The sequence below is a fragment of the Phalangium opilio genome, unplaced genomic scaffold (genome assembly GCF_054372755.1).
Source record: "Phalangium opilio isolate 3A_F unplaced genomic scaffold, DU_Popi_V2 ptg000042l_1, whole genome shotgun sequence".
Taxonomy (NCBI): domain Eukaryota; kingdom Metazoa; phylum Arthropoda; class Arachnida; order Opiliones; family Phalangiidae; genus Phalangium; species Phalangium opilio.
The window spans coordinates 2,029,268-2,052,617 of record NW_028324166.1 but is presented as its reverse complement, the minus strand read 5'-3'; the positions used below and the strand labels follow the sequence as shown (position 1 = coordinate 2,052,617).

General features: G+C 37.6%; 4 protein-coding genes across 5 annotated transcripts in view; 2 read left to right on the top strand and 2 right to left on the bottom strand.

Moving 5' to 3' along the window:
• The window catches only part of LOC149678243 (xylosyl- and glucuronyltransferase LARGE2s-like), a 126,011-nt gene extending 115,156 nt beyond the window's left edge, over window positions 1-10,855 (top strand). Inside the window, exons 9-20 of the mRNA XM_089836252.1 lie at window positions 483-613; window positions 1,145-1,228; window positions 4,714-4,791; window positions 4,882-5,109; window positions 5,632-5,661; window positions 5,736-5,894; window positions 6,233-6,334; window positions 6,398-6,610; window positions 6,712-6,867; window positions 6,932-7,236; window positions 7,715-7,813; window positions 8,239-10,855. Of these exons, the coding sequence (XP_089692378.1) occupies window positions 483-613; window positions 1,145-1,228; window positions 4,714-4,791; window positions 4,882-5,109; window positions 5,632-5,661; window positions 5,736-5,894; window positions 6,233-6,334; window positions 6,398-6,610; window positions 6,712-6,867; window positions 6,932-7,236; window positions 7,715-7,813; window positions 8,239-8,335 (1,682 nt within the window). The 3' untranslated portion in view covers window positions 8,336-10,855. The remainder of the gene's footprint in view (window positions 1-482; window positions 614-1,144; window positions 1,229-4,713; window positions 4,792-4,881; window positions 5,110-5,631; window positions 5,662-5,735; window positions 5,895-6,232; window positions 6,335-6,397; window positions 6,611-6,711; window positions 6,868-6,931; window positions 7,237-7,714; window positions 7,814-8,238) is intronic.
• Window positions 10,856-13,385: 2,530 nt separating this feature from the next.
• Window positions 13,386-17,367, bottom strand: LOC149678242 (uncharacterized). Its single transcript, XM_089837017.1, has 2 exons — window positions 16,717-17,367; window positions 13,386-13,816 (listed from the first exon to the last, which is right to left on the bottom strand). The coding sequence occupies exons 1-2, from the start codon at window positions 17,365-17,367 to the stop codon at window positions 13,433-13,435; spliced, it is 1,035 nt and encodes a 344-aa protein (XP_089693143.1). The 3' UTR covers window positions 13,386-13,432.
• A 674-nt stretch (window positions 17,368-18,041) lies between these two features.
• Window positions 18,042-19,241, bottom strand: LOC149678241 (uncharacterized). Its single transcript, XM_089836251.1, has 2 exons — window positions 18,701-19,241; window positions 18,042-18,425 (listed from the first exon to the last, which is right to left on the bottom strand). Exons 1-2 carry the CDS (start codon window positions 19,100-19,102, stop codon window positions 18,042-18,044), a joined length of 786 nt encoding a protein of 261 aa, XP_089692377.1. The 5' UTR covers window positions 19,103-19,241.
• Window positions 19,242-19,346: 105 nt separating this feature from the next.
• Window positions 19,347-23,350, top strand: LOC149678240 (glutamate-gated chloride channel-like). 2 transcript variants are annotated; one of them, XM_089836250.1, is made up of 9 exons: window positions 19,347-20,452; window positions 20,525-20,613; window positions 20,684-20,748; window positions 20,818-21,056; window positions 21,136-21,218; window positions 21,353-21,484; window positions 21,790-21,871; window positions 21,933-22,182; window positions 22,247-23,350. In XM_089836250.1, exons 1-9 carry the CDS (start codon window positions 20,394-20,396, stop codon window positions 22,562-22,564), a joined length of 1,317 nt encoding a protein of 438 aa, XP_089692376.1. In that variant the 5' UTR covers window positions 19,347-20,393; the 3' UTR covers window positions 22,565-23,350. The 2 variants fall into 2 exon arrangements, with proteins under 2 accessions (XP_089692376.1, XP_089692375.1); XM_089836249.1 differs by having other exon boundaries at window positions 21,353-21,493.

The window sequence follows — 23,350 nt, the reverse complement described above, 5'->3', positions numbered from 1 at the left end:
GTTAAACGCGTTTCAGACCTTTTTTTTTTTAGCTAATTTGATAAAAATGGCTTACATTTGCTCAAAACTTGTATTTTGGCAACCATCGAAGAATGTCGAAGCAAAGTTCACGCCTTTTTTTAATCGCGGTGTGAAGCCACGTGAGATGTCGGTCGCTAATTGTTCATTCGCTTTACCTCTGTTCATAATAGAAAAACATTCGATTAAAAAAATTGTTGACTCATAGTTTCATTCTCACTTGAACAAAATTTATAATGAACCCACCGCTTCATTCATACTTTAACAGGCTATAGTTAAAACTTAGATTCTTAATACTTAAAGTATAATGAGCCATTGATATAAGTTAAATAATAATAGAAACTGAAATCGAGATCGTATAGTACAGTTTCTCTAAGACAACTGAATTGAATACAACTTCTCAAAGACAAAGAACGTAACGTAGAGAGGAACTTTGTTAAAATTGCTTTCGGGTTGAATTTCAGTTGACGTGAGCTTTTACTTGGCGGACAACCTACAGAACGAAGTGGCCTGGATTCCCAACAAGCACTACTCGGGAGTCTACGGTCTAATGAAGCTAGTCTTGCCTAAGGCATTACCTGACGATCTCGAAAAGGTATACATTGAAAGAACCATCGTTAGTCTTGACTACTTGTGTCCTATTTTTAGCAAGAATCAGAGAGGGTCTATAAAGGGGAGTAGTGATAGTCTATGAAGTTGCGATTTTGTTGTACATACGCATCGGTGTGCGCATCAGAGGCTGTAAAAGAATAGTTTAAGCTGATTTCTTGTTTATTAGTTTGAATCGGTTTAGGATTATCAGCACATTCTAAATTCCTGTTAATCATTCTAGAATTTAATTGGCTTTAATTCAAAAGTTAGTTGTAAAATAGTCTGATGTTTGAGCACCTTATTGTCTTATGATTGAACATTGATGTGTATGTCGACAGCAAAGGCGTTAGATAAGACCTCGATGGACTGGTAACTTTGAAGCCATTTCTGCTGTTCATATACCCATCAATGTTCCGTATTAATCCTGTATCTTTCTAGCAGGCGATATGGCAACCCTCTTTTTGAAAAGAATTATTTTGTCTGTATAAAAAATTATTCTGTTGCTTTGTTGAATTCCTATTCTTGTTTATTTCAGGTTATTGTTCTCGATACTGACGTTACATTCGCTACGGATATCGCTGAACTATGGAGAATATTTAGGAAGTTTACTTCAAAACAGGTTAGTTCCCACTGTTAACATTGACAATCAACGTCTGGCCTGAACCCTACGTGCAATAATAGAAAATAATTTAGAAATCTGAAACAAAAAGTTAGCTGGGAATTTGAATTTGAAATTTCATATTTGACTGCCAACCTTCACCCATCTTGTATTATGATACTTTCACGTTTAAAACAATTGATATTGACTCCCATATGACGTTTAAATGACGTCACTATAGCGAAACTAAGAGTAAATAGCTTCGCGGAGTATGAAACGTATGGACTATATCTTTATTAACTTTCGATTGTACGAATCTCGGAAGTTGGTTTAGGGAAGCTGGTACATACCACCCTCATAGCGTTTTCCTTTGTGTCCTCGCGGAGCGCTCCCAAGGAGCAATAAAAATGGTATTACTAGTTTCCAGCTTCGTTAAAGACTGTTTTTGAAAAATAGGATCTCCTAGTTTTATTCCTCCATGGGAGCGCTCCGCGAGGACCCAAAGGAAAACGCTATAAGAAATGAATATCTGAAAACGTATTAGCATTGATTGCCTTTTTACACGGCGTCTTTACCGACTGTTGAATAATTCATAAACTAGCTTAAGCTCTATCTTGCCCGAGATGGATCCATACTTCCAAACCCCCCAAAAACCCTAAATTGAGATTTGAAAGAGTTGGGGAAAAAGAAACAGTGAAACACTGCCTACATATTCCCATGTGTTTACAAGAAAAGGTAGTAACTTCGGTTGGCTCTGAATTACGTAACGACTTTTGTTCGAAAACCAACAGTGTTTACAGTGTTTGATTTTAAAGAGATTCAAATGAAGGTTGGTAAACATATTTTGAAATAGGTCATAGACACGTGACCGGGTTTACATTTCTTCTACTTGGAATATTTAAAACCCTAGGCCCCATACTCAGTGCCGGGTTAACACTCTCGGGGGCCCCTAGACACTTGGCGTTTGGGGGCCCATTGCAATATGACAGATGAGAGCTTAAGGTTGACCATCGGGGGGCCCCTAGGCACGTGCCTACAGTGCCTAGTGGATATTCCGGCACTGCCCAAACAAATATCTGATTGAAGATAAGGGAAAGAGCTTAGTAAAACTTTGTTAAATCACAGGCTCCTCCTTCCTCGTATTTCATTGGCTAATCATATATATATAGGACAATCGTTGACCCTAGATTTACTCGTTTAGAATACGCAAAGACAACTTTTTTATATTCGGGTTTGGCACTCATAGATCGAAGGAGTCTCGGTAGAGGTCGCTAGCTACGTAAAAATCACGTGGTTTCTAGTTTCAAATACATAATCTAGGACGTCAGGGGTGACGGTTTCTACCCCTACTTCCCTTTAATTCAAGAAGAAATGAATAGAAAATTACCTTTTAAAGATTCCAAGTAGAGGAACCTATTCTTGGTATCCCTATTAGGTCAGTTACGATGTTTTTGTCTTAGAAACTGATTCACCGCATCTTGAACTAATTTCAGCCGTTTCCTTCGTAACATTGGGGGTATTTTGCATTGCAAAACGTTGCCGGGTATAAACTAAAAACAAGAAAATCATACTTTGGTCTAGAATAGCAGAAAGATACCCCGACCGCAAACGCCTCTCCATTCTTCGCTGCTGTTGTAGCCGCCTCCACATCTGGCGCGAGCAACCCTTTGAAATATTCATTAAGCCGATATATGTTTCTATCTAGTCCACCCACTACTTCCCCACCCCCTCTCTTTCTCAAGTAGAAACCGCAAACTTTACCTAGAGAATCATAAGTAGCTTAATAATAAGTGTGACTTTTTCAATTGCCATCGTGATGCTAAATTTCTGAATAGGAGTTTGAAAGATTATTCTACTTGTTATAAGACCAATCTTCATTGTGAAACAAACCAGGAAATATTTACTCAGAATATTTTTAAACTCCAAATTAGGTTGAGATTTCATAGATATTTTGAAATTATCACCTCCGACCAATCACATGACGCCCTGCTTTCTTTAAAAAAATTCCCGTGCCACGCTCTATATCTCAAGCCACGATTGTCACATCGACACTGCGCTCAACTTTTATCAAATCTCGCGCATTTCATTCGAGACGGAGTGTGCCACTTAAATTTTGCCAGCAAGAAGGCGGGGTGTTACGTGATTGGTCGGAGGTGCAAATTCCAATTTGTCTATGAAGCCTCAAAATAATTTGAATTTTGATGTTTCGCTATGCAGAATGGTTTTATAATTAGTAGATGAATCGATAAAAAATCGCTTGATTTACTATTTCACCCTTACTTTGAACACCATCTCGTTTATGGTTGCAAACTTATTCTTTTTATGATACTTTTTACTATTTCTCAAGTACATATTGGTTTCTAGGAAACTCTATCTCCGAAAGCTGTTGGTGATTAAAAGAAATATAAAATTTTAAAACTCTTAAATATGAAGTGTTATTAAGCTAGGTGTCATTGTGAGCCAATGAGGCCGCCTTCGCCATTTCAATGGACTTTTACGAGAAGTTAAAACAATTCAAATACCCCGTACTCTCCTCTTAGGCCTAGATCGGTTGGGTTTTAATATAGCGGGTGTCGGACAGTTGTCTATGTAACTAGCTTTTGACGGAAACCATTTAATACAAATTTTGGGCCTGGATCTTAAATTCACCAAAGATTGTGTTAAGTCTATGTCTCACATTTTCAACACTATTTTCATTCCTACACGAGTCAACACTACATATTCGTGTGCCTAAACGGCTGTTGAAGCTTAAGTTTTGAGATTGAAGTAGGCCTACTAAATTGTGCTCGAACATTTTCTCTTTGAAATGTTGATGTTGAAAATTTCGGAACGTTTTCGACCCCACGAGTTTAGACTATCTTTTGTTAACAACACTCCCGAAAGACAGACGCTATTAATTTTCAAAGTTAGCGGAAATGAGTGTGGCCTAGATTTTTGCGCTCCACCGATTTTTGGTTGCTTTTCAAAAGTAAAAGTTCAGAGCTTTAAATTAATTAGCGCGACGTGTCGTGGAAGTTTATAATTCGTAACTCGGTTTCTCTTTTGTAATGAAATTTTACGCAAATTGTTTCTCTAATTATTAAGTTTAAGAGTACAGTTGTATTTAATGAATTCACGCGAAAAGATAGTGAACATTCGTATAGACAGGGATGAATTTAACTTTAGAAGTAGGAATGGAGAACAGAGTAATGTGGGCGCGCGTCGAAGTCCCGGACCCCCTTCCACGGGACGGAGGGGTATGAAAGAAGAGGCGGGGTCATAGCGATAGAGGTAAAAAGGAATTGCGTATTTTTCACCGTCCCCGTCAGCATCGTCATCAAAACGTAGTTTAAGCTAGCCAATAAGATAAGTTAAACTTTTCGTTACGTGTTGAGGGAGGGGCTTTGAGTCGGACTGAAGAAATACTACCCGTTCTCCATTCCTACTAATAAAATTAAATCTATCCCTGGTTGTAGATAAAGAAATTCGGTATTCTTAATTGTTAAATTACCAAATTATTTTTGCAGGTGATTGGACTTGTGGAAAATCAGAGTGATTGGTATTTAGGGAAGTTATGGAAGAAACATCGACCTTGGCCTGCACTGGTACAATTTGATTATAATGAAATTTAATTATTTAATTATTTATATAATTAAATTAGTGTATAATAATAGAGTATGTTTATATTATAATAGGGTCGTGGTTTCAATACTGGCGTGATTTTGCTGTATTTGCGTCGCCTTCACAGTCTGACTTGGATGCAAATGTGGCGGATGACAGCTGAGAAGGAACTCTTAAGCATGTTATTCACATCCTTGGCGGATCAGGATATCTTTAACGCCGTTCTCAAACAACATCCCTATTTGATATACAAATTACCGTGCCAATGGAACGTACAACTTAGCGATAATACTCTCAGCGAAGTACGTCAAACCCTTTTAATTAATTAAATATTATCAGAAGTATATTATACGTCTTCTCTTCGAGAGAAGTGTACCAAGCTCAAAGCGGGGACTGTAATTGTAACATGGTTCTTCCCAACATCAGAATTAACATTTATTATAGCAAGGTTACTAAAGCGAATCACATACGCGATAAATAGTTCCCTACTCATCATTACTATATTAGCGTTAAACTATTTGCCGAGGCACATGCGCTTGTGTGTTTTTGTCACTCCACGTCAAGACAATCGAGGTTTGTGGGATGATTGCTGAGGATTTAGTACCATTTGATTAGTTATAGAATTGACCCTTGCACGGTGCGATGCCCATCTGAAGTTTGATGAGCGGAAGAGCAAACAAAATGGTGCCATGAGCCCGGGAAGAATCATGTTACATAACTAAAGTATTAAGAACATACAGAGTGTCTTCCTTATTCTATTATCCCCCACTGATATTATGAAAGGCAAATAGGTCGTGAAATACGTTCTTTTGTTTATATTACAGCTTTGTTACACCGAAGTTCAAGATTTAAAAGTAAGAGTTAGAAAACGTTTGTGTAACACACGACTCCATTTTATTCCAATTTTTTGTCTTGAAACATTTGAAAGGTTATTCATTGGAATTCACCAAAAAAGTTGAAAGTGAGCAACAAACACGTAGAATTCTTCCGTAATCTTTACTTGACGTTTTTGGAGTATGACGGAAATCTTTTACGACGAGAACTGATTGGTTGCAATAACACCAAGTCTTCGCATCTCCAGGAAGCCGTAAGTACTCATTAATTATGGGTTATTTAGTACGAAACTTCGGGCTCTGACAAGGTTAGTTAAAAGGAACTGTAAAGTAGGCCAAATTATTTGAAATACGTCATTGGCACCACGTGACGCCAAGATATAAAGACTCTATATGGAGCTTAGTAACCTTGGTGTTATCTCCTCCCTGTATTTTTAACTTATCAGCCAATAAAGAGCTTTAAGATTATTGTACACACACATTACGCGTTTCATCATTGAACTAGGATCTATGCGAAACGGCCATTCCAATAGAACATATAAATTTATGCTATGCCTAAGTCCAAATTAGTAAAACTAGCTCTTGTAATTAGTTGAAAGTAACGGATGAAGACGATCCATGCTACGAATTCCGTCGCTCCAGAGTGGTTCAACATAGAACTCATTTATACTACATTGAGTACGACTATGAACCCGTAAGTGAATCCTTCATCATTTGGAAGTGGTTTTTTTAAAGATATGTCATGATTATGTGATAGACTCCAGATGGTAATGACGTGACCCTAGTCGCTCAGCTCTCTATGGACAGACTGCAGATGGTGGAATCCTTGTGCAAGCATTGGGAAGGTCCCATTAGTTTGGCTCTTTACATGTCGGATTCCGAAGTCCAACAATTTCTTAGTTTCACACTAAATTCAGAAATCCTGCAAAGCAGAAAAAATGTTGGCTACCATATTGTCTATCGAGAAGGGGTAAGCTTAATAACGTATTCTTATTAGCATTTGTTAGGCTTAGCGATCATAGACGACACTTTTAAGTACTTGAAAATGAGAAAATGTAATTGTCTTTGCAGCCATTTTATCCCGTGAACCTCTTACGGAACGTAGCTCTGCAACAGGTGACCACTCCCTTTGTGTTCCTAACCGACATTGACTTTCTTCCCATGTTCGGTCTCTACGAGTACCTCAAGAAGTCCTTCGGGACCCTTGGCCTAGTCGATTCCAAGAAGGTGAGTAACTGTCCCTGCTTAATTGCGACATCGTTACAAACCGAGCATTTGATTGTCCATTCAGGCTCTGATAGTTCCGGCGTTCGAAACGCAGCGATATCGTTTGAACTTTCCTAAATCGAAAGCGGATCTTTTATCCATGTTGGATATGGGGACGCTCTTCACCTTTCGGTATCACGTGTGGACTCGCGGTCACGCCCCCACCAATTACGCCAAGTGGCGAACCGCGACCACACCATACCGAGTGCAGTGGGAACCCGACTTCGAACCCTACATTGTCGTGCGTCGTGATGTTCCCGAATACGACACGAGATTTGTCGGATTCGGATGGAATAAAGTGTCGCACATAATGGAACTTTATGCTCAAGGGTATTTACATATTTTTTCTAATATAATACTTCATTCTCTTCGAGAGAAGTGTACCAATCACAAAGCGGGTGGGGTAATTGTAACATGATTCTTCCCAACATCAGAATTAACATTTATTATAGCAAGGTTACTAAACCGAATCACATACGCGATAAATAGTTCCCTACTCATCATTACTCTATTAGCTCTGCTTAACTATTTGACAAGGCTTATGCGCCTGTGTGTTTTTGTCCCAGCCACGTCAAGACAATCAAGGTTTATGTGTTGATTGCTGAGCATTTAGTACCAAACAGTTGAAGTTTAATGAGAGGGAGAGCAAACAAAAATGGTGCCATGAGCCCGGGAAGAATCATTCATGTTACATAACTAAAGTATTATGATGATACAGAGTGTCATCCTTCTTCTATTATCCCCTTCCGATATTAATTAATCAGTTGATTAACTACGTAATTATTAAATGTAACTTGTTTCATTTCAGTTACGAATTTATCGTGTTACCCAATGGATTCGCTGTCCACATGCCACACGCTCCTAGTTTTGACATAGCCAAATTTCGTTCCAGTTACCAATACAGAAAGTAATTACTTCATTAAATTACTGTTTTAACATCATAATTAACTTAATTAGGATGTTCAAATAATTGTTTTAACATCATAATTAACTTAATTAGGATGTTCAAATAATTGTTTTAACATCATAATTAACTTAATTAGGATGTTCAAATAATTGTTTTAACATCATAATTAACTTAATTAGGATGTTCAAATAATTGTTTTAACATCATAATTAACTTAATTAGGATGTTCAAATAATTGTTTTAACATCATAATTAACTTAATTATGATGTTCAAATAATTGTTTTAACATCATAATTAACTTAATTAGGATGTTCAAATAATTGTTTTAACATCATAATTAACTTAACTAGGATGTTAAAATAATTGTTTTAACATCATAATTAACTTAATTAGGATAACCTTTAATATTAAAATTTAATTTCAGATGCTTGAAAATATTGAAAAGTGAATTTGTAACGGATCTTTCGAAACGTTACGGTGGCCGACAGTTTTCGGCTGGTGATCGAAAACGAAAGAGGTAGCCGGAACCTCAATTAAACTAAAGAAACTTAATACGGACTTGCGCGTGCGTGTTGTGTGCTGGTTTTTCCTCTTCTTGAAATTTACTTAAAACGAGTAAGAACAGAACAGAACTGAGACTGAATTAACTAAACTATATATACCAGAAATCAGAGCAAAGAAAAAAATGTACATAATATTTATATACATATATGAAACTTTGCAAGTTTTACAGCGCTTCTAGCTAGGAATGCAGGGTATTATCAATTCAAAATGGCCGCCGCTACAATTATATCAACCATAAGTAACCTAATAACAATAGGTTGGACTGAATTTCGTTTTTCATAATGATTTAGTTTAAACTTTGTCACTAAATGCTCATAAGGATACTCTAAGCTTAGCAAAGGCTAGTTTTAGCTCCGCCCTCCTGCATGGACGAGTTCTGATTGGTTCCTGCATTTAACCAGCATGTTAGAAGCGCCACAGATGCCGAAATTAGCTTTAAGTGAGTATCATTTAGGCTGGATTACCTTATTACCTTTAATCGAGAGAGCCTTCAGTTGTGGGAGGAGCTATGAATTGTGAGATAATTTACACGACCATATTGGTGGGTTAAATGCAGGAGGAAAGCTGAAACCCACCAATATGGCTGCCAAAACCAGGGAGAGAGGGAGAAGCCGTCTAATGCTAACAGAACTCGTATCTAGCGGGAAGGGGTTGAAAACGGGGGTATGAAATATTATGTTCTCTCTCTCTCTACCTTGGGTCATTCGGTGGATCATTGAGCATGCGCGAAGTGACATCACGAATAGTCGCTATATGAGATAAAAACTTTGGATTTTGCGCAGTAGAGCTCGCGGTGGCCCGGTCGATACTACCCCCGCTGGCTGGGAAATTTACTTCCCCACCCAAAAGAGAGACACCTCGCGCTATTCACGCGGCATCTCCCTCTCTCCCTGCCAAAACCGAGATAAGACTTTGGAGGGTCTGACGTAGTATTCATCCCACTGAAAGGTCTCTATAGATGCCGCTAAGATACCTTTATGTATACTAAACCTGGATAACCCTTGTTACTTACAAAAATACATTATCTCCTGGCTAAATGCTTCCCGTAGCAGACGATTTTTTCCTCCTACATTTAATTTTGACCCCGGAAGGGGGATATCACTAAGGTAAGAGATAGAGGGTTATGACGTTCCCATATATGGGAAAGAAATTACTCTATACGGGTTACAAGTATTTGCACATGCCCTATTTATATGCTTTCAACGCGAAATGCGCTACTTATTTCATTGTAGTTTCACACTTATTGTTATTAGAAAAAAATTGTTACTTATGGTGCAATTAACCAACCAGGGAATTAAATCTCTCTAACCAATTAATAAATTTACAATAACGTCCGGAACTCGATAAAGGTCGATAGAAACATACCTTCCTGAGTAAATATACCGCTTTTTCGCGGGAAAAAGAGGCGGGAAATTTACACGTGTTGTGACGTTCATCGCAGGCGTAGTGGAAACGCGCGCGCAAAAAAAAAAACTCAAACGGCAGCTTCTGTTCAATGAATTTTTAACCAAGGATTAATGTGTCATTATACATGAATCCATTCAAGGACGAATCGTAGAGAATAATGTAGTGACGCCATCTATATATTGAATTTTGTGAAACTTTATTTTCAATAGCGTATTTTTTTCGTCCACTAACCTTGCAAGAAAAGCAAAAAAAAAAGGTGTAAAGGTTATAAGTCCTATGTTGCATTTATTTTAATGTAAAGTGCATTAATTAGATTTTATTTTATTAGTACTCATCCCTTTATGTTAATTAGCATTTACTTTAAAATACATCAACTCATGTTAACTCATGAGAACGTTAGAAGATAAAATTGGGCTGTATTATTAATTGTTCTTTCATGTTTCTGTCATATTAGCATGCTTATAAAGTCCCGTCCCATGGTCCTGGAAAGCGTTCTACGGACGGACTTTTATGGGTTTTACTGACAAGGCTTACATGCCCGATCTTTATTAGTTTCCAGCCTAGACTAGTATCGGTATGTTCATCAATAATAGACCTTTTTCAAAACACGGGGGTGTTTGACCATCTTGTGAAGTTGTTATCCAAAGACAATAGATGTGGCTTCAAACAAAAGGTGTTTGTTGGACTGGTAACTTTGAAGCCCCATCTAACGTCTTTGGATCTAAATATAGTACGGAAGACGGATAGTTAGTCTTCTCTTCAACCTATTATATCAAGCAGACGACACTCTGGCCCCTCCACCTTTTGAAAAGGGTCTGTAACAGCATTGTCGGTGTACATATAGTACACTGTCACACCTTTGTTACTGAACACGATGTATTAGTCCGCGATATTTTTTAAATAACAAAAGTAGTACAGTACATATTCTTCCAAATTGATAGATATTTTAACCACGATGATTTGCTTCAAATTCCAAATTTTTGGTTTAAATAAATTGTAAACGAGAAAATCGCGAAGAAACTCGGAATTCAAACGGAATAATTAAAAGAAAATCCGTTGACTCAAATTAATATCTTTATTCAAAATTAATTTTATAAATTTAGATATCCCAAACTTAAAGGGATAGAATTATTAATTATCGTTTCTAGCATTTATAGCCAAAGAAAATTTTATCTCCAGTCTTTACAGCTCGAGCTAGTTCGTGAACGATAAGGGAGGATTGAAGTCCTACACTCATTTAATTTTGCAGTCCATCTTCCTATTTAGTCTGCATTACTAAGCCTTTGACAGCGCTTGACCACTGGTCAATGACCAGACACCAGGCATCGCTTTACGAGAATCTGTGACCTCTCAATAACCAGTGAAAAACTTATGGAACATATCTTATGAATTTGCGTGGTAAGGAATAACAGATTGCAATAACATAACCTTTTTTGCGTAAGTATTAAAATATTATATTCTTATATAACATCTTAAAACGTACACTTTACGGCGCAGTTATATATATTATATATATGTCAGGCATGTGTGAATAACACGTCATAATCCACAGGTAGATAAAAGTATATAATTTTTGTGAGCAACTTTGTCTGAAAGGGCACAGTTCCTGTACGTTTTTCGTAGGCAGCGTGTACCCTTACACCAAATTGTATACGTTTACCAAGGGTTATAGTTGCGTGACTTTAACAACGTTAATTGATGAGACTAGACAATGGTTAGAAAGTCAACAGAATTTACGACTGGTTAATGCAATTTTGTAAAGCAACAAAGTAGAAAGGGAAATTAGTCTTGTTAACTTTGTATTCCTCAAATCTCTAGCAACATTATTTCTCTTTTCTGAAGTAGGCTTACTCCTCAATCAATTTGGGCTTGGGGTTTCATGGAAGAACTCCAAAATCATATTTATTTTTTGTGTTTATACCTATTGTCACACCAGGAGTCGCTTCTATGGAACCTATAGTTTTTGTTAAATAATAAGTTGACTGACAGTTATCAGGTTGGATTTTCACCGTACGTCATCAAAATCTTCCACTAAAATATTTTCAACAAGATGGCCCCGGGCAGATTACGCTGTTGCTCTTTATTGACTGGGATTAGCATAACCAAATTTATTTTATGATGTTCCCGGGTTATTTCTACCTTTTGCCTACACTTAATTCTCGTTAATCAGATACCATTCCGATTAATAGTAAAATTCATTTAGTTTGATTTGGTTTACCGTTTAATTAAACAGAATTAACAAATTTCTGTCCCGAAAGAATTTTATTTTATATATTCTTTGTTACAAACCTAATATTTTTAGCAAAAAGGTAATTTAATGTTTAGGTAGTAACGCATAGAAGTGGAGGTAAACTATTATTCATTAGTGCTTCATTATAAATAAACTTCTGCTTTTCATTAACGCCTTATACAAAGTTCAATAAACTTCCTCCGTCGATAAGCAGATTAATTCCAGTTATGAAAGATGCGTCATCGGATGCCAAGAAAGCGATGCCCTTCGCGATGTCATCCGCTTGACCAATTCTGCCTAAAGGAGTTGTCCTCTGACACTGTTCCTTTAAATTTTCGAAATTGGCAGGATCAAAGTTGGGCATATTTCTGTATATGTTGGTTTCAACTACTCCGGGGTTGACAGAATTAACCCTAATTTTAAATTCAGCGAATTCTTTCGCCGCGCAACGTGTCATTTGGTCAACGCTGCATTTGGCCACGGAGTAAGGCAAACATTGGTAAGCCGCCAACTTAGACGCTAAACTGGACACGTTGACGATAGCGCCTTTGGTCAACTTCAAATGAGGCAAACAAAGTTGAATCAGACGCAAACCAGATTTGAATATTATATCCATCATGAAATCAACTTCTTCCATCGTGCTTGTACTGGCGTATTGATCACTTCGAAATAATCCAGCACAGTTGACCAAGATATCTAATTTCCCGAAGTGATCCACTGTTTCTTGAACGACTCTCTCTTGATCGTCTGCTTTAATCAGATTTCCAATTACCATTAAGACTTGTTTATCTTCTAAGCCTTGGTCTATACACATTTGACGAGTTTTCTTTAGATTATCTCCATCTAGGTCCACGAGGGACACGAATGCTCCTAATGATGCAAAATGGACGGCTGTGGCTTGACCAATACCGGACGCTGCACCGGTTATGATGCACACTTTGTTTTTTAGATTAGGCATTTTTTTGCCTGTAAACTAGAAAAACGACACGTTCAAATGCGAGTCGAGTGTATGTAGGGGGAATTTCCCATTTAGAGTTTCAGTTTGGTGTGTTTGTTTCCGTGTTCGCACGCTTAAATTCGGGTCAGCGGATATCCGGAAACATTGGACAATTTGTGAAACAGGAAGTATAGAAATTTAACACAGAAAGCGACTGGTAAACAACTCGGTTTCATAACAGCAGGTGGCAAAATTATTTCCGTAAATATGAGTCCCTTAAATTATACGTTGGTAATACTAATATATATTATCAACAGAAGTGTAATGGGAAGATTAGGAAATTCAGAGACAAATAACTTGAAGAAGATTCAAATACGTATCCCGCATTTGGTATTTAAAACTTTCGGGTTTGAAAAAGAAGACCAGGCGCCAGTTACTTTAGTAATGTTTAACTTTATTGAGGTTTTCATTTGCTTATTATTAACAACCTTGACCTAGGATGTATCCACCGTCCACGAGCAAATTGACACCAGTCATGTAAGAAGATTCATCCGAAGCCAAGAAAGCGATGGTCTTGGCGATTTCAACCGGTTGGGCTAATCTCTTCAACAGGGTTTTGTCAGCCCATATTTTCATCAAGGCTTCATGCTCTTTCTCGTCAAGGACTTGGCTATTCCGTATTATGTTAGTGTCAACGGGTCCCGGGTTGACAGAATTGATCCGGATTTGGAAAGGGGCCAACTCCATCGCGGCGCAACGGGTCAATTGGTCCATAGACGCCTTGCTGATGCAATACGGTACTGAAGCTTCTATGGGCTGTTCAGAAACCATACTGGACACATTGACGATGGTACCATGGCTTTCCTAAAATTAGTTTTGACAAATGTTTGATTTATAACCATCATACATGACATTTAGAGGGCGAAACTGAAACCAAATGGCCTACAATCTGGCACAGGCGTGCGCACGGGTCGGGCAGGGTGGGCCCTGGCCCGACATGAAATGTTTCAAGGGGGCGCAAAAGCCGGAAAAATAAGGACGCAAAATTTGGGTATTAGTTCTGCAGACTGCAGGAACATCAGCGAAACGCCGAAAGGGAACGGAAATGTGAATAACAGAGCCACTATGAGAAATGCGATGGTCAGACGGGGGACGGGAAAATTTTGTGTTCTCTCGTATAGTCTCGGGTGTTAACCCTTACAAAAATCTTCTTTAGAACTCTTTAGAAAATTCCTTGGGAAATTTCTTTAGAAATCCTTAAGGAGTTCTTAGGGAAATTGGGGAATATTGGTTTCTTTTTCTTTGGAAAATGCTTTGGAATTTTCTTGGGAAATAACTTTGGAATTTTCTTGGGAAATAACTTTGGAATTTTCTTGGGAAATAACTTTGGAATTTTCTTGGGAAATATCTTTGGAATTATCTTTGGAATTTTCTTGGGAATTATCTTTGGAATTTCCTTGGGAAATAACTTTGGAATTTCCTTGGGAAATAACGTTTGAATTTTCTTGGGAAATATCTTTGGAATTTTCTCGGGAAATATAGGGAAGATTATGGGGTAAATTAATCTAGCCCTCTAGAAACGAGGATAGTTCTCACATGCAGAACCATATCCCAATGCAGGGAGTGCAGTTCTAATATGCTGAACAACACTTCTTATAGCACGGGCAGTTCCCGCATGCAGTGCGAAACTGCTTATAAAGTCAGACATATAATCGACTTAAAAACATCCGTAAACGGCAGAAAGTTTTAATCTTGTGCAATTGTATGGGTTACTAAGGGGGTTTTGGAGGCTTCAATGGCCAAGCAGTAGATACATATGTAGTTGTTAAGTTTAATAATGTATTTTCACTGAGAGTTTTTTGAGTACCAGAAACGCGTTTAACCTAATTTTATCTACAATATTTTTTAAAAAATATTTATTTGGGACTCTAATTACGCTCGAAATAAAGATAAAACATGTCACAAAAGAATTAATTTAAGGTTAATTTTACTTTTCAAAAGCGAAAGTTTCGACTGCCAGCTTATACTCCCTGCATGTAAATCTAAACAACACGATTTTAATTACGTGTATTTTACTTTTAATTTAATTTATCCTTTGCATAAACACCTCACGAATTATTAAAGGAAAAAAAAACGAAAATAGGTAAATATGATAAACCATTTCAGCAATTGCTGAGCCTTAGCTACGGGACAAGCCTTTGTGAAACGTTTTTAATTATTTAGCTATCAAGTCAATGCCTATGCAGGAAAACTTAAGCAAAACAATTTTGGGTAAAATATTTTGAGATAATTATATGTAAAGCATAATTGCTAATATATCTGCTGGTCCTTTGAAATTCATCTCTAGAATTCTAAACGAATTTCATTGGAAAATTAACCCCTGACCTTCTTTGGAAATTTATCTCAAGATTTCCTTAAGAATTTCGTTGGAAAATATTCCATAGACGTTTTTTGGAAATTTATCTCAATAATTCCTATCGAATTTCTTTGGGAAATTAACCCTAGACTTTCTTTGGAAATTTATCTCAAGAATTCTTTAAGAATTTCGTTGAAAAATATTCCACATACGTTCTTTGGAAATTGATCTCAAGTATTCTTGAAGAATTTCGTTGGCAAATATTCCCTAGATGTTCTTTGGAGATTGATCTCAAGAGTTTCTAAAGAATTTCTTTTAAAACAAACCCAAGACCTTCTTTGGAAATTAATCTCTAGAATTCCTAAAGAGTTTCTTTGGAAAATAAACCTTATACATTCTTTGGAAATTTACCTCTAGAATTCCTAAAGAATTTCTTTGGAAAATATTCGTTAAACCTTCTTTGGAAATTTACCTCTAGAATTCCTAAAGAGTTTCTTTGGAAAATATTCGTTAAACCTTCTTTGGAAATTAATCTCTAGAATTCCTAAAGAGTTTCTTTGGAAAATAAACCTTATACATTCTTTGGAAATTTACCTCTAGAATTCCTAAAGAATTTCTTTGGAAAATATTCGTTATACCTTCTTTGGAAATTAATCTTTAGAATTCCTAATGAGTTTCTTTGGAAAATAAACCTTATACCTTCTTTGGAAATTTATCTCTAGAATTCCAAAAGAATTTCTTTGGAAAATAATCTCAAGACATTCTTTGGACATTTGTCTCAAGACTTCTTTAGGAAATTCCAAAGAAAGTCTTTGGGAATTGTTCCTTTAGGAAATGATCCCAAGGGCTCCATAGGGTTCCAAAGAATGGCCTTTGGAATTCTTAAGAACATTTTTGTTAGGGGGTAGGGGCGCAAAATTAACTAGGCGGCCCGACCTTACTGAAAACCCTGCGCACGCCTGTGCAATCTGCCTATCCTATTTATATTTCAGAAAGTGATTCTACGTGTTTGTTAGTTTAGATGTTTATTCAGAACATGCTTATTTTCTTGTTTCACCAAATTTTATGCATGGTTCATTTCGGTAGCATTCTAGGAAAGGTTCATTAGAAGTAGTTTGGTGGTTGGGTTCTTGGAGACGGTGGCGAACCCCTGGTCATTGTAGATCTACGATGGCCTAATTTAGCGTAGTTTTATTGAACTTGAAAGTTGCTAGAAATAACTACATAGGGTTGAGCAGAAAGAATGTATGACCTACTTTGTTACCTCAACTTCCGCCCTGAATATTGACCATTGAGTGGTCTATATTGCAGGTCTACCTTCATATTTATAGCGTTTTGGTTTGGTCAGTCTGCCTGGACGTTTACTTCTAGGTACATTTCAGTTTTATTAACAATAACAAAATATTACCTTGAGATATGGAACGCAAAGTTGAATCAAGGTCCAACCAGCCTTCAAATTGACATTCATAACGACATCAAAATCCTCCATTGTTGCCGAACAGGCGTATTGCTTTGGTCTAGCTATTCCGGCGCAGTTAATCAAGGTATCCAATTTTCCGAAGTGATCCATTGTACCCTTAATTAGCAAGTGCTGGACATTGGCTTCTGTCAGGTCACCAGTTACGGTTAAGACTTGGTCAGTGGTTAAACCTTCATTCAAACACATTTCCCTAGTTTTTTCCAGGTTATCACCATCAAGATCTACCAAGGACACGAAGGACCCCAAAGAAGCGAAGTGGACAGCAGTCGCGCGTCCAATACCCGACGCCGCACCAGTTATGATGGACACTTTCCTCTTTAAACTCACCATTTTAACAACGGTTTTGATTAAAAAATTTAAGCTGGTGGATAGAGAGTCTAACACTTGTTGTACTTTTGTTTTGTTCGTGGGATTTATTATGAAGTGCCTGTACCGTTTAGAGTACGAGCAACGTGTAGGTTTAATTTGTGGAGTTGGAACGTAAATGTATTCAACTTCAAGGCAATGAATGGTAAAAATGTTTTTGTTGCGCCGTTGTTGAAGGAAAAGTTCAGGTAACATAACATTTGTGATAGGCATTTTTGTGTGGTCATTTGGTGTCAACAGGTCCGGGGTTGATAGAATTGGACATGCTTCTATGAAAGCTAGTTTTGATTGGCAAATAACAATTTGTGTTGGTGAAAATAAGAGTTAACTCCGCCACCCACCGTGATTGTCATTATTACGTAGTGTTTTTGTGTTAATTAATCTTGAATGCAGTTATGTCAATTAGTAACAGACAGGCACGTAACTTTCAGAAGATAGAAATATATCGCGTTAGTTATTAAAACATAGCATATTTATAATATCAGGGATGGATGCAATTTTAGAAGTAGGAATGGAGAACGGAACGGTTAGTATTTACTTCAGTCCGAGTCATAGACCACACAGTATAGAGCCCCTCGCTCCAACACGTAACGAAAAGTTTAAATCATCTTATTGTCTCACTTAAGCTACGTTTTGATGACGTTGCTGACGGGGACGGCGAAAAATTCGAAATTTCTTTTTACCTCTGTCGCTATGACCCTCCCGCCTCTTCTTTCAAACCCCTTTTCGTCCCGTGGAAGGGGGTCCGGGACTTTGACGCACGCCCATATTACTCTGTTCTCCATTCCTACTTCTAAAATTACATCTATCCCTAATAATTTGAAAGAAACTAGACGCAAGTTACATTAGTAATGTTCAACTTTATTGAGGTTTTTATTTACTTATTATTAACAACCTAAACCAAGGATATATCCACCGTCCACGAGCAAATTAACACCAGTCATGTAAGACGATTCATCCGAAGCCAAGAAAGCGATGGTCTTGGCGATTTCTACCGGTTGGGCTAATCTCTTCAACAGGATTTTGTTAGCATATATTTTCATCTGGGCTTCGTGCTCTATCTCGTCAATTTTTTGGCTATTCCGTAATAAGTTAGTGTCAACGAATCCCGGGTTGACAGAATTGACCCTGATTTGGAAAGGGGCCAACTCCATAGCGGCGCAACGGGTCAATTGGTCCATAGATGACTTGCTGATGCAATACGGTACGGAACCTTGAAAAGGGATTTCAGCAACCATACTGGACACATTAACGATGGTACCATGGCTTTCCTAAAAATATAGATATAGCATTTTTATGGTTTATAAACCTCATACTTGAGAGTCTTAGGCGCTGACGTAAATGAAGGGTTCAGCAGAAGTTCCACCAAAAACCTAATGATGGGTACTTAAAGAAGAATACTCGCTTATGGTAACCTTAGTGCTATTGTATGCATTATAAAGCGGTTTGACGTGGTCAGTCGGTCTAGACTCTTACTTCTACATATAGATACGCTTCCAATTTCAGCTTGGTTTTCTTTAATGAAACAAACTTAAACTTAACCTACCTTCAGATATGGAACGCAAAGTTGAATCAACGTCCAACCAGCCTTCAAGTTGACATTCATAACGATATCAAAATCCTCCATAGTTGTTGAAGAGGCGTATTGATTTGTTTTACCTATTCCAGCGCAGTTAACCAAGATATCTAATTTTCCGAAATGATCCATTGTACTCTTGATTAGCAAATGTTGGACGTCGGCTTCAGTCAGGTCACCAGTTACGGTTAAGACTTGGTCAGCGGTTAAACCTTGACTCAAACACATTTCCCGAGTTTTTTCCAGGTTATCACCATTAAGATCTATCAAGGACACGAAGGACCCCAAGGAAGCGAAATGGACTGCGGTTGCGCGTCCAATACCCGACGCCGCACCAGTTATGATGGACACTTTGTTTCGTAGATCAGGCATTTTTGCAGCGTTACGATGTTTTCAGTATAATCTGCAAGCTAGTCGAAATGCGGGTACGAAGTGCGACTTCCGTTTACACTACGAGCAACAAACGGTTTTAGCTCGAGTGTAAATGTATTGAATTTCGAAGCAGCATATGGTAAAATAGTTGTTTGCGTTAGTGTACGTTATACCGTTCACTTTATTTTTATCATAAGGGAAAATTGTACAAAGGTTATTGTTGAGTTATAGCCATGGAGGATAAATTATGCATAAATCGTATGAATCCTTCTACATAGGCTGAAAACGTTTAATATTTATATTTGGGTTTATCGAGCTCTCGATTTCCGTAAGGTTAATTTCACGGCCTATAATTTATCGTGGACCAAAAGATTAACTCCGTTTCAGAAACTGGTAAATCAAAAACTCGGCGTCGAATGTTTAATTATGGGGTCTACCATATGTAACGCAATAACAATAAATGCGACACTGAATGTGGTTGTTTATGATTACCGCCAACAAATGTATTTTTCAAACCTTTCATTGAAACGTACTGAGCCAATAGGTATAAACAGCAAGGAGTTACATGGTTTTAAACGGCCCTCAACGTGTAAACGCTCCCATTTTCACGCGTAACATAGTAGAAAACAAACCCTTTAAATAATTGAGCATTATAGCAACAAGAATTAATATAAATACTAACTTATAATGGATTCCTAACTAGGCCAAAAAGCTGGACACCAAATACGCGTTACACCCACGACGCTGTAAGTCGAGGCGGGAATAGCGAGGCCACGTGGGGAAAACTAACTATCTCTCTACGAACATTTTTACGTTTTAAATTTCGCCCATGCGCAGAGAGAGAAAAATAAGAATTTCTCTCTGACTCAGAAGGTTGGAAAGGGGTAGGAAGGGGGGTTACTAGTTATATTTTTTCTCTGCTGTATGGGTATCTAAGCGAAATGCCATATGGAACGTAAGAGACTGTAATCCATATCCATGATGGCAATGGAAGGTGAAATACTTAAAGTTATCATATTGCTTATGGTTCTGGTTCTACTAAACTATTTGGAGTTCTATTTCACGGACTATGCCCACCTGCGTTTCTTAGAGCCATTAACGCACGCGAATGAATTCATCGAAGCAACTCCAACGAGGAAAGCCTTTATCGGTTCGCAAAATACGTAAACAAAACCATTTACTTCGTTCCAATCTTTATAAGCGTCGAGTGTTAGTTCTACATTATTTGTATTGAACTCAAGTTGGTAACTGAATCGAATTGTTAACTAAATTTCTGTCATTCGATTACAAAATGATGAAACAATTATTGCTTGCCCATCTTCTGTTATTGCAATTTGGAATCCTGCAAATGTAATACGAGACATATTTGAACGCGCAGAATTCTGTGCTCTTCTTAACAACCCTTTTTTATCATAAATTAAGGAAAAGCGAAGACCTCGAGGACAAACCTATAGACTGGAAAACGATTAAACCAAAAATATGCGTAAATGATGACGAATTCAACATTCCCGGTAAGAACGTTAAATGATTCAGAGACGCAATAATAACTTGTTGATTTTTTTTTATAATGACGCGGTTTAGACGTTAAAAAAGTTCAAGTCAAACTAGCTATTACTTCGGTGTACGAAATTTCCGAAGAAAACATGGTTAGATTTCTTCATCGTCTTGGAATCGCTGTTTTACAAGGTGTTATAATACCGCTGCGTTATTCGCAGGACTTTGGGTTGCAAGTGCTAGTAACCCTGACTTGGTTGGACCCGTATTTAAATTTTACCGTGATCGTCAATACGGTATCATGGGCTGTTCTTCCAAATTCCATTCGGGATTGCATTTGGAAACCGGATGTTATATTCCAAAACGCGAAACGTTCCACTTTATATACGGACACCATACCAAATAGCCTGACTAGAATAGTTGTGGAGGGTGAATCTTTTCATCTACATCAAGTAGAGAGGTTTAAAAAATCTTTCTTCATTTGCGCAAAAGAACTTGCATTTTCTAAGATGATTAACGTCATGTCTTCTATCATACAGATATATGCTAATTGTAGGTTGCAATATGGATTTTCATTTATATCCCTTGGATACCCAACACTGTTCACTTGAGCTTACAACTCGTAAGTCATAATTTTTTCTGTCCTGGTGATAGTGACGTAGAAGGAGTAACACATTCAATAATTTGAAATGTAACCTATTATTTGAAACTATGGCATTTACTCTCTATGCCATTGAATTATTCCTTTGATACCAGTGGTATCTGCTAGTAGCACTTTTGATCTTGTATGGGATGAAGATAAGTCCATTGCTGTTACTTTCAGAAACAAAATTAAACCACTTAACTTTGACATTGTATTTATTGATGCAAACTCTACTTGGCCTGAAGGTACGAAAAGTGCGTTTCTTCGTAATTGTGATTGGTTTCAACGGTGGCTTCCGGAGTTCCATCAAATAATGAATTCCAAGCCGCCGGCGGAACCAATTCAGATCTATTCTACCGTTTACCCTCGATAATTGCACAACTTCAGTTATACAATGGGCGAGAGTTACTTAATAATACCTACCCCGTTTCGCAGATATGTTCTGTCTGAATGTATCAAAGACTTAATGGCTCAAAATGAACTGGAATTCCGCCATTGTCAAGGGTGACAAAAGTATAGTCCTTTTACTAAACGGCTACGCTGGCTTTAGGTTCTAGAAATGTAGTCCTTCTCGCCAATATGATTTTTATAAGGTCCTTAATGGCCAGTATTGTTAACATCTACGTACCAAGGTTTGTCTACATCCTTTTCCCAAAGTTAAATATCTTAAACATGATCTTCTGTTAATATTAGCTTTCTGGTGGTGTGCTTGTCTATGGTGTCTTTTTGGATTGACGTTGCGGCCGTGCCTGGACGCGTAACCCTCGGAGTGACCTCCATTTTGACCTTGGCAACTTCGATCACTCAGGCCCGTGGTTCTTTACCAACTCTGAATTACATGACGGCCATGGATGTGTGGCTCTTGGGTTGCATGATAACCGTGTTCCTGTCCTTGATTGAATTCACCCTGGCTCAAGCCTGGAGTCGACAAACTCCAAATGCAGTACGTTGAATATTGTATAAGGGTGATTTCGAAAATTATACATACATATCTACTACTTGAGCAGAAACCGAAAACCAGTCAAGATTCGAAGCAGTTTGTGAAGAAATCAAATTTCGGTTGGACCGACCATTGTGTGGATATAAAATCCCCTAACACTTTCAACGTTAAGCGACGAAGTTCCACGAGATGTATCCCATTCTTTAAACGAAGAATGATGCGCGTAGCACAATCCAAGGTTGACGAATCAATGTGCAAGAAACCAGAAAGTGTCATTAAGAAAGACAATGCTTTGGATAGGGCATCGCGGATCTTTTTTCCATTGGCTTTCACTTCGTTCACCGTCTTCTATTGGCTGTATTTCATGAATCTAGCTTATAACTAAGTATCCTTATTAGAAATGATTTGATTATGGAAGACAATTGATTCTTTTTAGCAAGGAAATATTGAATTGAATTGAACTATAGTTTATTGTGTACTACAGCATTACAACTTGTATTAATACAGAATCTGCTCAAAATGAACAAGTACTCCATACGTTAGTGAACTCCTAAAAAATAATAATTCAGAACACCTATGTTTGTTCAGTGAAGCCAACTGTTTGTTCAGCTGGTGCAATTTATAGCCAAATCAAGCAAATAACGTAATAAGCGCAATTTCCAAAGGTGCAATATTTATTGCTGACACCAAAAAATGAAGTGACCTTTTCAGAAAATGCACCAATAGATAATTTCGACGTAAAAAAGGGGGTTGAGAACTCTTAGTATTGGCATACAAGTAGGTTGATCCCTTGCCGTGTTTGCGCACTCTCATGTTACAAAAAGACTACTGCGCAGGCGCTAAAAAGCGGGATGGAAGGCAAAGTTTTACCCCCCGTGTCTTTCCCACTTATTTACATCGAAGTGGTCTTAGCTAACCGCGCTTAGGCACTAATTGTTATTTTTTTTCGTCAACGTGCGCAATATCTCAAGACCCATAAATGTTATCTCGCCTCGGTGCTTTCCCATTAAATCTCTATATGGTGCACTTGAGAAAGAAACACTGTTTTCTTTTAATATTGATTTAACATTAAGTATTAGTACGCCCCAAGTTTCGCTTCAATGTTAAGTGCGTTTGAACAAAACTTTGTAGCATTTCTTATAGGAAAAATAAATGTACGCACGTAAATTCA